Below are 22302 nucleotides of genomic sequence, written 5' to 3'. Positions count from 1 at the left end.
CTGTGTCATTCTCTTGACAAGGGCGGCGTCCACGCAGCCGACAGCGAGGACCCGGGCGTATGATGGGGGACAATAAAAGGAGTCAGCAGGCAATAGAGCGAGCTTGGAGGCCGCGGCCGCACTTGAGGGCATGCAAAGGCACGAGTACCAAACCGACTGGGACTCAAACGTGGGATCCTTAACCCCCCTCTGGCTCTTGACAACAAGAGAGAGTGTCTTCTTCCTCCGACAAACGGATGCAAACACAATAGTTCATGGACAAAAAGACATAAATAAAGCTGATAAAAGTGGCGTTTATGGTACAGTGCGGCGGCGGGAACGATTTTTCTCCCGCTCGGTTTACATTCCAGCCTGAGGAAAGGTGAGACAAAGACAGGTAAAAATGCCGGAAGGAGGCGAGGACAAGAACTCAAGTCTTTCTTGTTTGCTTACCTAACCCCACAAAATGTCGTCGTGCGCGGTGGCCCTCAGAAGAGGCCGCAGTCTTTCAGGTTGTTCTTGATGATGACGTCGGTGACGGCGTCGAAGACAAACTGCACGTTCTTGGTGTCGGTGGCGCAGGTGAAGTGAGTGTAAATCTCCTTGGTGTCCTTGCGCTTGTTCAGGTCTTCAAACTCACACTGGATGTAGGCGGCCGCCTCCTCGTACGTGTTGGAGCCTGGAAGTCATGGCCACACATCGTTAAAATAGCCACTTTTCCATCATAGTTTTGAATGTACACTACCGTTCAAAAGTTTGGGGTCACATTGAAATGTCCTTATTTTTGAAGGAAAAGCACTGTACTTTTCAATGAAGATAACTTTAAACTAGTCTTAATCTTAAAGAAATTAACTCTATACATTGCTAATGTGGTAAATGACTATTCTAGCTGCAAATGTCTGGTTTTTGGTGCAATATCTACATAGGTGTATAGAGGCCCATTTCCAGCAACTATCACTCCAGTGTTCTAATGGTACAATGTGTTTGCTCATTGGCTCAGAAGGCTATTTGATGATTAGAAAACCCTTGTGCAATCATGTTCACACACCTGAAAACAGTTTAGCTCGTTACAGAAGCTACAAAACTGACCTTCCTTTGAGCAGATTGACTTTCTGGAGCATCACATTTGTGGGGTCAATTAAACGCTCAAAATGGCCAGAAAAAGAGAACTTTCATATGAAACTCGACAGTCTATTCTTGTTCTTAGAAATGAAGGCTATTCCACAAAATTGTTTTGGGTGACCCCAAACTTTTGAACGGTAGTGTAGTAAGCAGCTTTGGATTAAAAGAGGCAGTTTTGAATGGAGTAAAGAGTATAGTTGGAGGTTCAGGTTAATACAGCCCGTTTTCCTTCCTAGTTTTTAATAGTCAGGCGTGTTGTTTAACGTTCGAGTTCAAACGCACAGTTTGTCTTATTAGTTATGAATGGAGGCTGAAGCATAAGAGTTTTGACTTAAAAGAGGCAGTTTTCTATCTTAGTTTTGAATAGAGTCAGGACTGTAGTTTAAAGGCCTACTGAAATGAAATGTTCTTATTCAAACGGGGATAGCAGGTCCATTCTATGTGTCATACTTGATCATTTCGCGATATTGCCATATTTTTGCTGAAAGGATTTAGTAGAGAACATCGACGATAAAGTTCGCAACTTTTGGTCGCTGATAAAAAAGCCTTGCCTGTACCGGAAGTAGCGTGACGTCACAGGTTGTGGAGCGCCTCACATCTGCACATTGTTTTCATTTATGGCCACCAGCAGCGAGAGCGATTCGGACCGAGAAAGCGACGATTTCCCCATTAATTTGAGCAAGGATGAAAGATTTGTGGATGAGGAAAGTGAGAGTGAAGGATTAGAGGGCAGTGGAAGCGATTCAGATAGGGAAGATGCTGTGAGAGGCGGGTGGGACCTGATATTCAGCTGGGAATGACTACAACAGTAAATAAACACAAGACATATATATACTCTATTAGCCACAACACAACCAGGCTTATATTTAATATGCCACAAATTAATCCGCATAACAAACACCTCCCCCCTCCCGTCCATATAACCCACCAATACAACTCAAACACCCGCACAACACACTCAATCCCACAGCCCAAAGTACCGTTCACCTCCGTAAAGTTCATACAGCACATATATTTCCCCAAAGTTACGTACGTGACATGCACATAGCGGCACGCACGTACGGGCAAGCGATCAAATGTTTGGAAGCTAAAGCTGCGTACTCACGGTGGCGCGTCTGCTATCCAACTCAAAGTCCTCCTGGTAAGAGTCCAGCCGGCCGCTAATACACCGCTTCCCACCTACAGCTTTCTTCTTTGCTGTCTCCATTGTCCATTAAACAAATTGCAAAAGATTCACCAACACAGATGTCCAGAATACTGTGGAATTTTGCGATGAAAACAGACGACTTAATAGCTGGCCACAATGCTGTCCCAAAATGTCCGCTAAAATCCGTGACGTCACGCGCAAACGTCATCATACCGAAACGTTTTCAGCAGAATATTTCGCGGGAAATTTAAAATTGCACTTTATAAGTTAACCCGGCCGTATTGGCATGTGTTGCAATGTTAAGATTTCATCATTGATATATAAACTATCAGACTGCGTGGTCGGTAGTAGTGGGTTTCAGTAGGCCTTTAAAGTGTGGGTTAAGAGACCGTTTTACTTCATAGTTTTGAATAGATTAAAGAGTATTAAAGTTTCAGGTTAAAACAGACAATTTTCATTCATAGTTTGAATAGAGTAAGTTGTATTTAAATTTTGGGTTGAAATAGGCAGTTTTTCTTCCTTCTGTTGTTCAAAGGAAGGAGTGATTTGAGTTTCCACTTAAAAGAGGCAGTTTTACTACCTCATTTTGAATAGAGGAAGGCCTATTGAATTTTTTGTTGTGTTATCCTGTTATACCTGTAAGGGGCACCAATTGGCAAAGTACTCCATAACAGACTCACCTGTAAAAGTCTGATGCTCTAAAACAGACCTGGGCAAATTAAATTTAAGCTTTTCAATCTGGCCCGCTGGACATTCGCAAATTTTTTTTTTAGATCTTTAAGATCGAAACTGTCGCTGCCATTATGATGTGCAGTGATGTTTTCAAAATTACCGTGAGTCTTGAACTATACAAAGTATTTCAATAGTTGGAATCTGCGCTTTTGCATCAGAATCAGAATCAGAAATACTTTTCTCCGAGGGGAATTTACAATTTTCAGCACAATCCCAATCCAATACTATTGCATGATATACTAGTTACTATGGTAATCTACATCACAGCAGCTCAGACGAAGCACCAAGCACTGTGGGTGGGGAGCGTTTCCACAGAGTGTTTCCAGGGCGGCCAGCCTGAAACGTGGGTGTCAGGGACAGACACGGAAGAAGATTTTTACAACAAAGTTCTAAAGCTTTGTGATATATCAGATTGTAGGTGGGGTTGTTTTACCCGTCGCGTTGATATTGTTTGTTGCGTTTCGCTTGATTGTAAAATATGTCGATCGAGAGGGGGTGAGACGTTCATTGTAAATCCCACATTCTTTATTTTCGTGTACATTCTGGGTCTCATTCAGTAAAACAATTAAAAATTCCATTCCATTTTTCTAAGCGGTCTGTCATAACGTTTTTAGTATTCAATCAGACATTGTTGTGAGGTTTTGTATTAGTGTTCCTAAAAATAGATATACCGGCCCCCAGACACATGTTTTTCTCAAAATTTGGCCCCCCCGAGTCAAAATAATTGCCCAGACCTGCTCTAAAAGGTGCAAAATGTACCCAGAGTCAGGGGCGGGTCCAGAGCTGGCGCCCGTAAGGGTCCATTTCAGACCTTTTTGGGCACCCCATTTATCATTGGGAGCATTTGGGACCTTACTGGACCCCTCAAGGGCATAAAGGAGTACAATTGGGTCCTTGTAGATACTTAAAAAAACGGGTTAGGGGTTAAGAAAAAAAGACAATGTACCTTCTTTTTTTTTGTGCAGCCACATGGGCCAATCATGTTGATGTAGATGCATGTATCTGCTGTACAGATTTACTTTACAAAAAGTGTGGGATACTTCTCCATGGCCTTATTTGTGTTTGATTTGATTAAATGTTTAGATATATTTAGTGTTCTGATCGTATCAGGAGAAGATAGAAAGAAAAAAAAGAAAACAAAGTACCTTTCAACCTTACAGTGGGGTAAGAAGTACTACTCAAGATTCGGGTTAAACAGGCAGTTTTCCTTCTAAATTTTGAATAAAGTACTGGTAAGTTGTATTTAAGTTTTGAGCTGAAATAGGCAGTTTTTCTTCCTTCTGTTGTTCAAAGGAAGGAGTGGTACAAGTTTCAGCTTAAAATAGGCAGTTTTCCTACATAATTTTGAATAGACGAAGACCTATTGAATTTTTGGTTATAACAGGCAGCTTTCCTACCCAGTTTTGAACAAATGGAGGACCATAACCTCAGGGCAACATTTACACTTATGTTTTCAGGTGGAAGTCTGACCTGCGTACTCCGGGTAGCAGATGGTGAGAGGACTCTTCTTGATCTTCTCTTCAAACAGGTCCTTCTTGTTGAGGAAGAGGATGATAGACGTGTCCGTGAACCACTTGTTGTTGCAGATGCTGTCGAAGAGCTTCATGCTCTCGTGCATTCGGTTCTGAGGTGAAAGCAAGACAATCTAGTTTCACGAAGACACCTTTGCTTGAAAATACTCACCATCTCCTCGTCCTCGGCCAGCACCAGGTCGTAGTCGCTGAGGGCCACGCAAAAGATGATGGCGGTCACGCCCTCGAAGCAGTGGATCCACTTCTTACGCTCGGAGCGCTGACCGCCAACGTCAAACATTCTGGAAACAGGGCACAGTTAGACTACGTCCATGCACACCTTTATATCTAAATGTCCACATGTGTACGACAAAAACAACAGGTGGCGCTATAAACCCAAATAATGTCATTTCAGGAAAAGGCATTGGTCAGTCAGTTAGGCTTATAGAGTTTATAAATAAAATAAATATAGAAAAGGTAAATTTCAAAACATAACTATTTTAACAAATTTTGCACAAAAAAAGATAAATTCAATAAAAAAAGAAATAAAACAGTAAATAACATCTACTACATTCAATAGCACACAATAAGTGCCAACAATAGCAAAGTGGATGATGCTTGCAAAGTGCATCTACAGTGACACCATCTCCTGCCACACCCTCCCACCCCCACACACTTCCTGCCTAAGTTCATTAATAGACCACAAGTGAGTCATCACAGCTGATGCTGACAAACTTCCTTAATTGTGTCAGCGCTAGCACAGAAAAAAAGGTGGATTTTCTTAGAGACAACAAATCACCGACAGGAAGTCAAAGAAATGTCCAAGTTGGTGCTCACTTGAAGTGCAGGTCTTTGAAAGTAAAGTGGGTCTCCACGATGCCCGTGGTTTTGACCCGGGTCCTCAGCACATCCTGCTGCGTGGGGATGTAGGCTCCCTGTGAGATCCGATCCAGGTCGTTCAGGTAGCTGCCAAAATAAAACAGACGCGCTCACGCTTGAATATAAACTCTTTGAGGTCAGGACAGGACAGAATATAATAAAAAATGTTATGTATTTATTTTGGTCATTTGTTTCTCATTTAATCAAATTTTGGGAAAAAATGTGTGTCTCCTGACAGCCAAGCTGTTGTTGGTTGTGCAACAGGCGTGTTAAAAGGCGCAATGAAAACAGCAAACAGAGCACACAAGCGCTGCTTTGTTATCAGCTGCTCTGCACTTGCACAACACACCAGTGCTCAGACGCTGGAACAACAGGCCAACATCCCTCTGACAGCTACGCAGGAATCTTGTTGGCAAAAGTGGGAGATCACTCTCCAGGAAGAATGTAAAGGCACTTCATTAGGTACACCTGCACGATCTAACCACATCCGGAACACAACACCGTATTATTATTGATGCTGTCAAGTTGGAACACAACACCGTATTATTATTGATGCTGTCAAGTTTTTGAAAAAAATGTGTAATTAATCTGTAATGAATTCAGTGTTTCCCATAAACTGCCAAGATACCTGTGGCGGTGGGGGCGTGGCTATGGGCGTGGTCACCATGACATCGAGTAATTTGCATAATTTACTACAATGATATGATTTTCTCTAAAAAGGCTCAAAAAATGTATACTTACTAATTAATAACAGTTTTGTTTTGAACGTCCATCCATCCATCCATTTTATAATATAATTACAACACTTTATGTACATATTTATATACAGATTTGAACAATAATTTATTCACTGAAATATATTTATTAATTGTGGTTCTTACAAAAAATGTATCTTATAAAATATAAAAGCTAAAATGTCTCTTAAAGCTCTGCCCCTTTAATTAGTGCATACTAAATAATTTAACTTTAGCCTACTACTACAACCATATTATTTACCAGCAACATAAAGTGAAACAGAGGCAGAGGTGTCCTGCCACAGTCAGTAACAAATAAACAGAAAACAGTAGTGGTCAAATACAAATAAGGCAACAAGAGAAGTAGGATACTTCTCTTTTGTAAAGTAAATCTGAACAGCCTATATGGGCATCTACATCAACTATATGATTTGCCTGAGAAGCTGGACAGGACAAAAAAAAAATATATATATATATATTTTTTTTTTTACTTGTGGCGGACGTAATTCTTTCGTGGCGGGCCGCCACAAATAAATGAATGTGTGGGAAACACTGTAATTATTATAGATTATACAGACAGCTATCTAGAAAATGTGCAAATATTAAGAGGACAGTGGCAGCTTTTAAGAAGAGAAAGTCCAACTAGAGCAACAGTGCCAAGCAAGTGTCATGCTCGCTTCAGCCTCATTAGTCAGGAACTTCCAGGGACAGAAGTAGAGTCTCTCTAAACACGAGTACCCCGTATTTTCCGCACTATAAAGCGCACCTAAAAACCTCAAATTTTCTCAAAAGCTGAGAGTGCGCCTTATAATTCGGTGCACCTTATATATGGACCAATATTGAGCCACAACAGGTCTCGCAACTACAGTAAGCAGCCGCCGACTTCATTTTCCCCCGTAGAAGAAGAAGCGCGCGGTGCATGCTGGGATATATGAGGAAGGCAGGAATTGTCACTGAACTGCTAGACAACAGCAGCGACACTGACTCGATTAATGACGACTTCGACGAGACGGAGCCGGGCATGTTGGATGCCGTATTCGCCCAACTGTTTAATTCGGACACTGAAGAAGAAGAATTCGAGGCGTGGATGACGAATAACTTTACATGTTTATTTTGTGTGTTGTGTTGTGTGACATTAACGTTTGAGCAACATTGAGTTATTGATATATTGTTATTGCCTTGCACTATTTCGAGTGTTACTATATTGTGATTGCACTAACGTTTGATTTACCGTAACAGTATCAGACTGTTTTTTACGTGTTTATTGAATCGAGGAAAAGTTCCCCTCCACTATGTGATATAAATGTTGTACTACATGTTATACCTTGCTGTTGTTAAAAGATAAACGAAATACCACGTCACTGACTTTACCTCGGGGAAAATAATAAAACAGCCGTTTATTCATTTTGGGAGTGAACGGAGTTGTCAGAACGCTGAGTTGTAATCTATTAATAAAGTTTGACTGACCTATCTGACTGTTTTGTTGACATTCCCTTTAGCGCAGCTCCATCTAATGGATGCACAACGTAACCCCAGCCTCTACCGTAGTGTCTATTTTATGCGCCTTATAATGCGGTGCGTCTTATATATGAACAACGTTTTAAAATAGGCCATTCAGTGTTTCCCATAAACTGCCAAGATACCTGTGGCGGTGGGGGCGTGGCTATGGGCGTGGTCACCATGACACCATCGAGTAATTTGCATAATTTACTACAATGATATGATTTTCTCTAAAAAGGCTCAAAAAATGTATACTTACTAATTAATAATAACAGTTTTGTTTTAAACGTCCATCCATCCATCCATCCATTTTACAATATAATTACAACACTTTATGTACATATTTATATACAGATTTGAACAATAAGTTATTCACTGAAATATATTTATTAATTGTGGTTATTACAAAAAATATATCTTATAAAATATAAAAGCTAAAATGTCTCTTAAAGCTCTGCCCCTTTAGTTAGTGCATACTAAATAATTTAACTTTAGCCTACTACTACAACCATATTATTTACGAGCAACATAAAGTGAAACAGAGGCAGAGGTGTCCTGCCACAGTCAGTAACAAATAAACAGAAAACAGTAGTTGTCAAATACAAATAAGGCAACAAGAAAAGTATCCTACACTTCTCTTTTGTAAAGTAAATCTGAACAGCCTATATGGGCATCTACATCAACTATATGATTTGCCTGAGAAGCTGGACAGGACAAAAAAAAAAAAAAAAATAATTATTTGTGGCGGACGTAATTCTTTCGTGGCGGGCCGCGACAAATAAATGAATGTGTGGGAAACACTGCCATTCATTGAAGGTGCGCCTTATAATCCGGTGCGCGCACCTTATAGTTTGGAAAATACGATACATTCTATAATAATACCAAAAACAGATGCTAGATTTTTTTTAAAGTCATTAAAAGTCTGTCAACACTTGAATGTGTACCTAAAAAGTGGCCGACTAGTGCACCGGAAGTGACTTACTATGCGGCAGAGTCGTTGAGCTGGTACTCCCGCGAGCGGCTGAAGCACGCCTGGACGCCACCGTCCCTCCACAGCCGCTTGATGACGCCCGCCAGCTCGGCGGTCATGAAGCCCTCCTCAGCGGAGCCTGCCAGCACGAACAGCTGCCGCGCATCGTCCTGTTGGAGGCATCATTCATTCATTTTTTATTTTTCATTTCATTTATTTATTTATTTCAGGCGATGACATAAAAAAGTACAAAGTTGAACACATAACCATTTAAATTAATATAGTGCAAAAGGTAACGTATAGTACCGGTATGTAATGCATGATGTCCAGTTTTGCCTGAAAAGGAGTGGGAAGAAGATAACTTATTTAATCCCACCCCCAGTTCTCCATTCAGTGATTATTCACATGAGTTTCACTGTTACTTTGTTCAAGGATTATAATACAGATGTTGTATCATAGTGGCATTACTACAGGTAACAATCATTATTACACTGTAACAATAATTAGTATCAACAATGTAGGAATAATGAATATACCAACAATGGTAATAGACAACATAGCAATAATGGTAATAGACAACATAGCAATAATGGTAAGGAAACATTGAGCACATGTTAACACTTTGAGACAGAGTACATCAGCAGGTCAAATTAAAGACCCTCATCTCTATATTTGAACCAGACCCCATGTTTGTATAATAGTTTAAATCGATTAATAGCTTGGCATTGCTTGTGTTGTAAGTCCAGTTTGTTCCATAGTTTTACTCCGCATACAGACACACAAAAACGTTTACGAGTGGTTTGAACTCTCGGCAATAAGAAATATCCAAAGCCTCTCAAGTTATGAGCCTGCACTCGTCTTATAAAAAAACGTAGTTTAGGCGGCAATAATTTGTTAAATGCTTTATATAAGATTATTAATGTGTTATATTTAACAAGGTCATCAAATTTGAGCAACTTTAATTGCATAAACACATTATGAGTATGTTCTAAATAACCAACGTTGTGAATGATCCGCACTGCTCTTTTCTGTAATACGATCAAAGGATGAATTGTGTTGTGGTAAGTATTCCCCCATACTTCAACACAGTATGTAAGGTATGGGAGTACCAAGGCGCAGTATAGAGTACGGAGTGCATTTTCATTGAGGTATAGTTTTGCTTTGTTTATAATTGAGAGGCTTTTGGAAATGTTTGTTTTAATGTGTCTGACATGAGGTTTCCATGATAGTTTACTATCAATTATTACTCCCAAAAATGTATTCTCAATTTACGATTTCAATTTGGGTACCATCAATACTTATTTTCTGTTCAGACATTATGTTGCGATTTCCAAACATCACTATCTTAGTTTTATTTATATTCAAAGATCATTTATTTCTGACCATCCATTTTTTTTTACTATGTTTAGTTCTGTGTTTACTGTATTTATGAGCTCATTTTAGTCATCACTACTGTAGAATATATTTGTGTCGTCTGCAAATAGTATACATTTCAGTACTTTGGATGTATTAAACATATCATTAATATATACATTAAACAGTTTTGGCAACATGGACCCTTGGGGGGACACCACAAGCAATGCCAAGAGTATCAGATAAAAATTGACCCATTTTAACAAACTGTACCCTCCCTGTTAAATAACTTTTTAACCAGTCACCAGCCAGCCCCCTAATTCCATATCTTCCCATTTTATCTACAAACGTAGTAGAATTGAATGATTAATGGTATCAAAGGATTTCTTTAGATCGATCAATAAAAATACCAACTGCATATCTTTTATGCTCCAGTACATTAGTAATTTCTTTAATAGCTTCAGTTATCGCCATTGAGGTTGTTCGTTTGGACCTAAAGCCATACTGACCGACATTGATTATATGATACTTCAATGACGGTCAGTATGGCTTTAGGTCCATCATCCATCAACACTCCTGATAAAGGTACTGAGAAAGGGGTGTCCAAACTTTTTGACTGGAGGGCGCATTGGGCTTAAAAAATTTGGCCGGGGGCCGAAAGCCGACTGCTTATAAAGTGACTACGTGTGTGTGTGTATATATTATATATATATATATATATTATTTTATAACCTTTTTATGTAGCTTATTTTAACTCCACAAGATTACAGGCTGGTATCGAAAGTAACATCCACCAGATTTATCTAGCTCTGTATGAGCTTTAAAATCCTTTTCACAGTGAATTCCAGCTCCTTCGCTCTGGTCGGCGGTTCGTTGTTCCTCTTTGTAAGACTAAACGATATAAGAATACGTGTGTACCTGCTGCAATCACAAGCTTAAATAAAGCTATCACATGGTGATTGTATTTATTCATTTTGCCATAGCACTTTAATCACTATGATTTTATTGGTTTATTAGGTATTACATTTTTATTGTTCTACAAAGTGTGCCTGTATACTGTTGATCGTTTCTCGTTTGTGTGTTTTTTTTTTAATGTTTATATGTAGAGATGTCCGATAATATCGGACTGCCGATATCGGCCGATAAATGCTTTAAAATGTAATATCGGAAAATATCAGTATTGGTTTCAAAATTATCGGTATCGGTTTTAAAAAGTAAAATTTATGACTTTTTAAAACGCCGCTGTGTACACAGTTGTAGGGAGAAGTACAGAGCGCCAATAAACCTTAAAGGCATTGCCTTTGCATGCCGGCCCAGTCACATAATATCTACAGCTTTTCCCACATACAAGTGAATGCAAAGCATACTTGGTCAACAGCCATACAGGTCACACTGAGGGTTGCCGTATAAACAACTTTAACACTGTTACAAATATGCGTCACAGTGTGAACCCACACCAAACAAGAATGACAAACACATTTCAGGAGAACATCCGCACCGTGACATACCCAGAACCCCTTGCAGCACTAACTCTTCCGGGACACTACAAAATACACCCCTCGCTACCCCCAACCCCGCCCACCTCAACCTTCTCATGCTCTCTCAGGGAGAGCATGTCCCAAATACCAAGCTGCTGTTTTGAGGCATGTTAAAAACAATAATGCACTTTGTGACTTCAATAATAAATATGGCAGTGCCATGTTGGCATTTTTTTCCATAACTTGAGTTGATTTATTTTGGAAAACCTTGTTACATTGTTTAATGCATCCAGCGGGGCATCACAACAAAATTAGGCATAATAATGTGTTAATTCCACGACTGTATATATCGGTATCGGTTGATATCGGAATCGGTAATTAAGAGTTGGACAATATCGGAATATCGGATATCGGCAAAAAAGCCATTATCTGACATCTCTAATCTGAGGTAAAAGGGATGTAAACGCAACCAGCAGATGGCGCAATTACTAGGTAGCTAGGAGAAACAGGAAGTAGAAATTGCAACATGATTTAGTGATAAAGCGAAAGCTGAATTTAAAAGTAGGTTTACAAATATTGATGGAGTGAGGCTCCCCAGATATACTTGCATTACCGTAACCTACCTTGTTTTTGTTTGTTTTTGCAATATATGCCTTTTCCAAAATAATTATTCAGTTATTTTTCCATCAAACAAAACGCATGTGAATCTCACTCACGGCTCTGGCGGTGTCGCCAAAGTCGATCTTAAGGCGGCCCATCGCTCGGATGATGGCGATGATGGACTGGATGGTGTTGCTGTAGACCACCGCCTTGTACTGCTTGCACTCCTCTTCCGAGTAGCCCGCCTCATGGATGATCCTGTCGGGAGAAAGGAAAAGTGTCTGTGGTTTCCCTGGAGCGACAAGTTTCGCCGCAGGTTGTCCCGTTTTCCTCCGATGACTCGCTTTTGCTACGCTTTTAATGGTGGAGTTGAATCGGTCCTGTGACCCGCCGTCATCACAACTCCTTCAAGTCCTCCCTGCGAGTTCTTTAAGGTGCATGACGTTTTTGCTACAGCCTCCACGCAAAGTGTTTTTTATGGACAGATGTGGAGAAGAAGTGTGAAAATCACATCTTCTCCGCCAAATGGTCGATTAATTAGCCAAAAAAGTAGGCGAAGATTTGATTGACAGTGTGAAACTTTACAAACACACACTTTGTCTCACTTGTATTTTATTCACCAACATCCATGTGGAAAAAAATAACACCATTTAAATAAATGAAGTGCATTTCAAAGTAACACAAGGCGCTCTAACTGCCACCAATCAAGTCATAAAGTTAGTTTTAGCCAATCAGAAGTAAAAATAAAGCTACCGACAAGACAAAATAACAACAATGGAAGTGAGGAAGGGGATAAAATAATTTAAAAATAAACCAAGTTGGCCTAAAAAAAAATTTGTTACTATACTCTAGTTTGATAAATAATTTGTGATACTTAAAAATATATAACAATAATAATGTATATATACTAGTACACAGTAACATGTAGGGGTGTCCCTATCCAAAAGTGATATAAGATATACGTTCGATATCTGCAAAATGACATCGATTTGCATGTATAATGTCCGATACAAGCAGTCCTGCAAAGCTGGACAGCCAGTTAACATCTAAATGTCCTCCAATAAGCACACAATGTTGGTCTTTTCTTCTATTTTAGTCATTTACAAAAAAAAACACGGTAGGCTGTAGGCTAATAGGAGCTAGCAGCTACACAACAGCTAAGCACACAAGCTAGTACAAACATAGTAAATGTCCTTAATTGAATGATATTGCATATTATAGTTACATATTACTAACAAATACAAAGTCTCCAAAGCAAAAGCATATTAAAAAGTATCCAGAAGCAAACGTGTTCGCATCATTGAAGTTATCGCGTCATCAGGTTAATTTAATGAATTATTATTATTATTACCACTCCACTTCAACTTAAAGGCCGCAATAGTTAGTATTGTTTGCGGGCGTCACAATTGCGTTTTGTTCAAGAGAAAATACACCGAAGCTGATACTAATAACAACAGAATAAATTAACAAATTAAACAGATGATTTGACAAAAACAGATTATCTTTGAAATTCAGTAAAACTAAATTAAGGCTATTTTGTAGCAGTTGAAGAAAAAGAAACACAAATACAAATAGACGGAGTAGACATCGAAAGGGCAAAGAAACCACATTTTTGGGTGTAATAATAGATATTAAAATGAACTTGAAATCTCATTAAAATTATACAAAGTGTTTCATTCATGTAAAATGTGCTACAAGATGAGAACAGGAAATGAATACAAGTGTTAGTAATTGCTATTAACTGAAGGGGTAGGATTAAAAAAGCTTTTCTCCTGCCTACTCCTTTTCGAACATGTTGTAAAGAGAAATGAGAATATATGGATTACATGATGTATCATATTGTAATTTAAACCACAACCATTGGTTAGTGTTTTTCATACCTGCCACTGTTCTGTTTGACTAATTTCACTTGATCAAACTTTTTCTAAAATTCCACACTACAAAAAAATAAAAGTATGTAGATTCCTGCTGATATAATATCGGATCATATTATTTAGATATAAACAGAAATACAGGAACATGCTATTTTAGTTACTAATATACACACATTATATATATATATGTATATATATATATATATATATATATATATATATATATATATATATATATATATATATATATATATATTTTTTTAAAGTTTAAGACTGATTTATTACACCTGTATTATGATAATGAAACAGATTTATACATACTTTATTAGAGTTTAATACAAGATTATTAATATTATTTTAACGTGTAATGTATTTATACACAATTCAAAGACATGATGAGTGGGTTCATTATTGTGAATATAAGTGGATGTAATTACATATGATATGTATCTTGTAATAATGTATTGACTATTGTTATTTATCAGGTGATTGTTGATTAAGAATCAGATTAATATATCTGAGTGGTTAAACTGGATATTATAAGCGTTGCTTCTTCCTGCTCGTTTTCAAACACACAATCTTTCTTTTCTTTATTATTATTTTTTTATGACAATTATTGTTATTTTTCCCCTCTTTGAGCTCAGTGATTACCAAAATATGGTATGCGTGCTCCATTCAGTGGTATGCCAAAGATTTGATTCATAATTTAAGTAAAGTGTTTTATTTTCTTATATTTGAATACATTGTTACTGTATAAACTGTGTGTAAATCAACACCTGCCTTGTTTTAGTGAATACTTAGGCCTAATACGCTACTGTATTTTAATGTTGGCCATTATGGTACTTAGGGGAAACAGTTTGATTACCACTGGTGTAGATGAAGAGTATTTCTGGTTTGTTGTGTTGGAAAAAACTAGTATCTTTATGTTATAAATGGATATATTTTATATATAACGTCAATCAAGATAAAAACAGCACAAATTATTGTGCATTTAAAAAAAAAAAAAGTGTCGTGGACGTGTCTTTGGTAAACTTACTTCATCTGCTTGACGATGGTGCTCTTTCCCGACTCTCCGGCGCCTGCAAAAGAAGACAAAAAAATTTAATATAATTTAATAATACCTTTCATATTTGCAAAATGGCACCACCACGAACGAGGCGTGAAAGTGCAATGGAAGCCGTGCTGTGCACGTGGAAAAAGGTTGTGATCTGTCTGCTCGCTGCAGGCGCTGCCAGCCCGTCAGATGACAACAGAAGAATGTGCCATTAAATCTGATGTTGTGTTTGGAAGGCTTGATAAAATCTGCCGTGGCTGCTAAGTTGTTGTGATCATCAGCCATAAAACAACGTTCATATAATCTGAAATGTTTGGCGGCATGACTTAAAAGGAATTTTATCCCAACACATTTTGTGATAAAGACAACTTCAATACCGGTACTTATTTCATGTTGAACAAAAACGACTTTGTTTCTTGCAACATACAGTATCTGTTGAAAAGCTCAATGGAGATGATGATTTTATTTTCCAGCATGATCTGGCACCTGCCCACAGTGCCAAAACCACCAGTAACTGGTGTACTGACCATGTCCTCGATTGGCCTGCCAACTCCCCTGACCTGAACCCTATAGAGAATGTGTGGGGTATTGTGAAGAAGAAGCTGAAAGACACCAGACCCAATAATGCGAATGAGCTAAAGGCCGCTATTGAAGCATCCTGGGCATCCATAACATCTCAGCAATGCCACAGGCTGATTGCCTCCAAGCCACGCCGCATTGATGCAGTAATCCGTGCAAAAGGATTCCCAACCAAGTACTGAGTGCATTAAATGACATTTTCAAATCTTTGATTTTGTTTTGCTGTTATAAATCTTTTTTTTTTTTACTTGGTCTGAGGAAATATTCTAATTTTTTGAGATAGGATTTTTGAGTTTTCTTAAGATGTATGCCATAATCAGCAATATTGAAATAATAAAAGGCTTGCAATATTCCAGTTGATGTGTAATGAATCCAGAATGTATGACATTTTTGTTTTTTTAATTGTATTACAGAAAATAAAGAACTTTATCACAATTTTCAAATTTTCTGAGACAGTCCTGTATATTAAGTTACATTTTTCAACAATTTGCAGTTGTTGTTATGGCAGAATATACATTCAATGATAGCTGACGTTAGTCGATGAACTTTGTTAAATTGCAAACATAACTCGTGTGTGTTACATGAGGCGTAAATCACGTGCTTAAAGTCGGATGAGGGCAGGATATAATGCTTACAACTCTGTTATAAAGTTAGCGGCCTCCAGGCAGCTGCATAAAGGTTGCAAACAAACCCCTTTAATTGTCAAACTGTTTTATTTTATTTTTATGAATATATTCCTATTGCAGTTTATCAATAAATCACAACCTCATAGAAAATTATTACCATTTATTTGAATAAATATATACTGCTGCTATCTGACTAAAAACATGTGACATTCTGTGAATATTTTATTTTAATTAGAAGAAACAGCTGGACTATTTGTTTCTAAAAGTATTGTCATCACTTTTTGATGAAAAATTCAAAATCTCACAAAACACATTTTATTTTCCTAATAATATATGACACTTTATTTAATTTTTATTTCAAATGACAAAAACATGTTTTGGCATTAAAAGTACTCACAAAATTGTGAAAATAATATCTGTATAAAACACATAGCAAGTTGGTAATATTTTTCATCATTGTGTGTTTGATTACTTTTAGGGCTGTCAAAAATAGTGACTTAACTCATGTGATTAATCACAAAAATTACACCATTAATCATGTATACATACAGATAAAAATGTTATGCATACATGCAATTTATTTTGACCATACTTGCTCTTTTACATTACCAGCAGATGGTTACCTGAAAGGTGGCGCTAGTTGGTATACGGCCAGTGATCAGGTCAGGCATACTCCAGTGCAAAGACAAGTGAGGAGCAAATTCCAAATTCGCTTCCAAAATAAACCCTGACGGAAGTTTAGATAAAACTGTTACCAAGTTTGAGCAGAAAAATTATGTGGATTCAAGTAAGACTTTTTAAAAATGTTCCTGCATGATATTTTTACAATAAAATGGTATTTGTGTCCAAATATTGGGGTCTTTTTGAAGTTAATTTAAACTATGCAAGCGAGTATAACCTGTGATTAATCATGATTAATCAAAAATAATCATTTGAAAGCACTAATTATTTTATTTTACATTAATGACCCTGTAAAAAATACAAAAAAGCTCAAAATGTTTTGATAGGAACAACTCTATATTCCATTCATATAATGATAATTACTGTGCATGCTGGGTCACAATTAGCAAGCTGATTTCAGATCTGATCCAGATTCTGTAACCAATGTAAACATGATAAGAACAAATCTCTTCCGACACATTTAGACGCATATATCTGCTGTTTATGTTGGCTCTTATTAAAAAAGGCTGCAGCCTTGCTGATGTTCTGGTCCATTATCAGGTATAAATAATTAATAATAAAGCAACAGTGTTCATGCAGTGACCTTATTGGCAGCATAAAATACATTACAAGGGGGCAGGGCTACCCATACAGCGCCTCCAGACACAAACAATTCACACTCAAAATGAATTTGCAGCTTTGAGGTTTACGCGGAGCTTCAGGCCCCACCTGATGCCGTTCATGTGGTGTCATGTTTCGCACCCGCGGATTTTATACGGAAAAGCACAGCAGCACCAGTTTGACTATAAATTAGCTTCAGGTGTTCCGTGTAAGTAAAGTCGCTCCCACGTCGTCTATTTTGATCAGTCGACCTGCAGCACTTCTTTCTGCTTCTTCTGCCTGATGGACATTTAAATATGACTCACTCACAGAAACAACATTAACAACCACAAACGATTTCCGCTCTCAAACATAGTTCCGTGTCGCTTGTGCTGACTGAAGTCTAAAGCTACACTTCTAACTGTATACTATGTACTGATCCACTTTTCCCATCAGTACACTGTATTGGTTATTGTACGGCCAATCGGTTGTGCGTAACAAACTATGGTATCCTTCAGTGGAATGTATACTTAAAGAGCACACGCATAGGTGACTAAGTCTGTCTTTTTTTTATTGAGTACAACTGAAAAAAAATCCACCATTGGACCAAAGAAAGTTTTAAGTGCTAGCTAGCACTTTAATAAAGAAAGTGGAAAACACTATTGAATTCAGGAAGAAAACTCTTTAAGTACAATGGTGACATCCGCAGCACTCTACCTGACCCGCCTCTCACTCCGCTCATCACTGTCTTTGCCAACAACAGTTATTAAAACTATAAGTGATGTTAAACAATCATTTATACATTGTATATGTATTTCACATTGTTTTCTGCATGTGAAACTATAATTGTTCTCTATAACATGTAGGAGTGTCCCGATCTAATATTGATATCGGCCATCGGTCTGATAGCAGCAAAAAAACAAGTATGGGAAGATATCGACTTGTATGTAAAATATCAGAGATACAGTAAGCTCCGAAACAAGCAATCCTGCAGCATGTTTACTGGACAGCCATTTAACATCCAGATGTCCTCCAAAAAGCACACAAGGTTGGTAATTTCATATAATTTTGTCAGGTTATTTACAAAAAGTAAAGATGGTAGTCTATAGGTTACTAGGACCTAGAAGCTACACAACAGCTAAGCACACAATAGCGCACAAGCTAAACATATATAATAATTGAACATTATACAATATGATCCAATACATCACATTTCTCAATATAAACAAGTATCAAATAATTATAGTTGCATTTTACACACGCAACGGGATTAGAAAGTATCCAGTAATAAACGTATCATTCAATTTACTGCATTATGAGCTTATTTAAATTTTTGTGGCCATAAAGTGTTGCCAAAAAATAATTACCACTCCACTTCAACTTAAAGACAGCAGAGGTTCGTTCCAGACAGTTAATAATAAATTGTTTAGTTTTTCATACCTAACATTGTTCTCTGTTTGATTATTTTAACTTGATCAAACCTTTTTCTAAAGTTCCGTAGTTTCCAGACTATATAACGCACTGGCACATGGTACAAGCCACCTCCACTAAATTTTAGGGAAAAAATATTTTTCCATATATTAGCCGCACCGGACTATAACCGCAGATATATACGTTGCGAAATGAATTATATAATATTCTGTATATGTTTCTTTACATACCTTAATTGTTTTCAAACGATGCCTGTAACACGAAAGTAAAATGGCTGATCAAACAAAACAGAAGTCATCCTCATGGACCCACTAGCTACGTAAGCTAGCTCTCCAATCAGCTAAACAGACTCAATAACTCCACAAAGGGGTTTTGGTGAATTTACTGAGGAATTTGTGAAAGTGAAACAATACAAAAATAATGCCATTGTAAGTTAATAATACCAACAACTAACACAGACACTTGGATACTTGTTAGCATATTAGCTTTTGCTGACGACGCTAGCTTCATTACATTACGATTGCACGTACAAATATGCATGAAAACACTCCGACAAACATCACACATGGGACGGATTACTAAGTATAAAGAGTTTTTGTTATATTCGGGCATTTGAGAAAAAGAGAGGAAAACTGACGACAGCACGAAGTGCTTTCATGAAAGCCCCGAAATAAAATGTTGAAAATCAAGACTACATTTCCTGCAATTGGGTGCGTTTGTACACTATATTTTATCTTTAGATTTATCCTCATCCACCATCCTCTTTTGGCTGTTTTCTGATACCTACATGTCCCATAGACTTTTTTGTTTTTTCAGTAGATAATTTACTAACATTATTATCATTGAAAATGTAATGTAAAGTTCTATAACATGCATGCAAAGAACTCAGAAAACGTTTCCCATTTGGCAACTCTATCCTATAGCCACGCACCCTCGGGTAATATACTTCCGGTGTTGTAACCTCTGGTTACATCCGACACGTCAAAAATATACCTTCTCGCTGGCTACTAATAAATGCTCGAGAACTACTACTGGTTCGGTTTTGGTTTTCGCGGACATTTCACATCGCTGTATATTGTAAAACTTACAAACGTTGCTTAGAGTGATGAATGAAGAATCCTTTTTATGTAGAACCGCTATGAATGACTTAAAAGACAAAACTTCCGGTTCAAGTCTCTAAACTGAAGAGCACTGCAGCACCTACAGTGAGCAAAATTGTACAATAGTACAAACAATACCACACCTTTTCAGTGTATTTGCTTGTTTTTATTTAAACTGCTTGCATTATCGCTGTCAGCGAAGAAAAAAAACTAATTAGCCACACCATTTTATAGGCTGCAAGATTCAAAGTGTAGGAAAAAAGTAGCGGCTTATAGTCCGGAATTAACTGTATGTATGATTCCTGCTGATAGCGTATTGTATCAATATTTGTATTGGCCAATACTCAAGGCTCCAATAACGATATCATATCACAAATGAAAAGTTGTGTTGGGACACTTCCAATAAAATGTATTCATATGTTTTGGTGTCTGGAATAAAATAATTGGAATAACATTATTTCTTAGGGGGAAAAAAAATTGCTGATTTCATACTATTTGGGTTTCATCTGATCTTTAGGAACAGATGACAAAAACTGAAGTACATTGTTCATTTCTCAAATTCGTTAGTTATTTCACTGACTACGATTGACAATTGCAATATTTATCGGATTCTTCGTCTTCTCTTATTTTTCATTCTGAATTGCAACCACCCAAGTTAGCCCCTCCCGTTTTGCTACGCAGCCAACATGGTGACTATTCTGGTGACTGCAACTCGCCGTACTTGTCAGTGTGAGCGCACTTACAAAAACTAACTGGGAATGAGACACAGCTTATTTCCGCAGGGCGATGTGAACAACGGGATAATTGGATGACTGCGATGATGAGAGCCAAATAAAGACAGAGAGCCAAATTCCCAGAGTGCCAGCTGGCTCGCGGGAAGGCATTCACTTGTCGTTTTACTGCGACCGTCAGACACTTGGAAGGACGTTTAGCCCAGTTTTTCACCAGCACGACTCTTGTCCATTTTAGGATGCTCCAGATTACAAATGCGTGCCGAATGAACTAAATTAGCTTGTTAGACTATTTTACAATCAATCACCTTCTACCATCCTAGTCACGTCCGTTGTGTCCTTGGGCAAGACACTTCACCCTTGCTCCTGATGGCTGCTGGTTAGCGCCTTGCATGGCAGCTCCCTCCATCAGTGTGTGAATGTGTGTGTGAATGGGTGAATGTGGAAATACTGTCAAAGCGCTTTGAGTACCTTGAAGGTAGAAAAGCGCTATACAAGTATAACCCATTTATCATTTATTATAACTACTTGGGATAGACTCAACAGCGCCCCTGCTAGTTACAGTCAGGTACTGCACTCTTTTTTGTCTCCATTGCCTGAAATCAATTAATTATTACCTGATATCACAAATTTGTGTGCTACAGTATCTACCGTATTTTTCGGAGTATAAGTCGCACCGGAGTATAAGTCGCACCTGCCGAAAATGCATAATAAAGAAGGAAAAAAACATATATAAGTCGCACTGGAGTATAAGTTGCATTTTTTTGGTGAAATTTATTTGATAAAACCCAACACCAAGAATAGACATTTGAAAGGCAATTTAGAATAAATAAAGAATAGTGAACAACAGGCTGAATAAGTGTACGTTATATGACGCATAAATAACCAACTGAGAAGGTGCCTGGTATGTTAACGTAACATATTGTGGTAAGAGTCATTCAACTACCTATAACATATAGAACATGCTACACGTTTACCAAACAATCTGTCACTCCTAATCGCTATATCCGATGAAATCTCATACGTCTAGTCTCTTACGTGAATGAGCTAAATAATATTATTTGATATTTTACGGTAATGTGTTAATAATTTCACACATAAGTCGCTCCTGAGTATAAGTCGTACCTCTGGCCAAACTATGAAAAAAACTGCGACTTATAGTCCGAAAAATACGGTAATCAATTTATCAACAGAGTGCGGACGTGCCTAGCATCACACTTTAGGTACCTCTCACTGTATTTTTGTACATAGTATATGGATGATGCGTAGTATTTAGTAATGTTCCAATCAAGATTTTATGCTACCGATTCCAATCATCCATGAGTGAGATCGGCCGATGCCAATACCGATCACATGTATGAACTGCTAATTTTTCTGTGTATTTACAGTGAGTGCTATTGACAGTTTATCAATCAATCAATCAATTAATGTTTATTTATATAGCCCTAAATCACAAGTGTCTCAAAGGGCTGTACAAGCCACAACGACATCCTCGGTACAGAGCCCACATACGGGCAAGGAAAACTATATCAAACTATTTTTTTGTTTTGATTTTTTAACATACAATTGTTTGATGAAAACAAAGTCAATAGGACACAATAAGTAAAGTAAAAAAAAACCCACCAAATTTTACGATCTATAA

The 22302-nt window shown here is 37.7% G+C and overlaps 1 protein-coding gene across 1 annotated transcript in view; it reads right to left on the bottom strand.

Moving 5' to 3' along the window:
• Positions 1 to 273: 273 nt before the first annotated feature.
• Positions 274 to 22302, bottom strand: part of gnai1 (guanine nucleotide binding protein (G protein), alpha inhibiting activity polypeptide 1) — a 31779-nt gene continuing 9750 nt past the window's right edge. The window contains exons 2-9 of the mRNA XM_062064731.1: positions 14916 to 14958; positions 12122 to 12263; positions 8587 to 8744; positions 5329 to 5457; positions 4664 to 4793; positions 4451 to 4604; positions 433 to 658; positions 274 to 351 (exon numbers count right to left, since the gene is read on the bottom strand). Coding sequence (XP_061920715.1) covers positions 468 to 658; positions 4451 to 4604; positions 4664 to 4793; positions 5329 to 5457; positions 8587 to 8744; positions 12122 to 12263; positions 14916 to 14958 — 947 coding nt within the window. The 3' untranslated portion in view covers positions 274 to 351; positions 433 to 467. The remainder of the gene's footprint in view (positions 352 to 432; positions 659 to 4450; positions 4605 to 4663; positions 4794 to 5328; positions 5458 to 8586; positions 8745 to 12121; positions 12264 to 14915; positions 14959 to 22302) is intronic.

Source organism: Entelurus aequoreus, linkage group LG12 (assembly GCF_033978785.1).
Source record: "Entelurus aequoreus isolate RoL-2023_Sb linkage group LG12, RoL_Eaeq_v1.1, whole genome shotgun sequence".
In the NCBI taxonomy this organism is placed as follows: Eukaryota; Metazoa; Chordata; class Actinopteri; order Syngnathiformes; family Syngnathidae; genus Entelurus; species Entelurus aequoreus.
The sequence above is the reverse complement of the archived record's forward strand: the minus strand, read 5'-3'. Positions and strand labels throughout refer to the sequence as shown.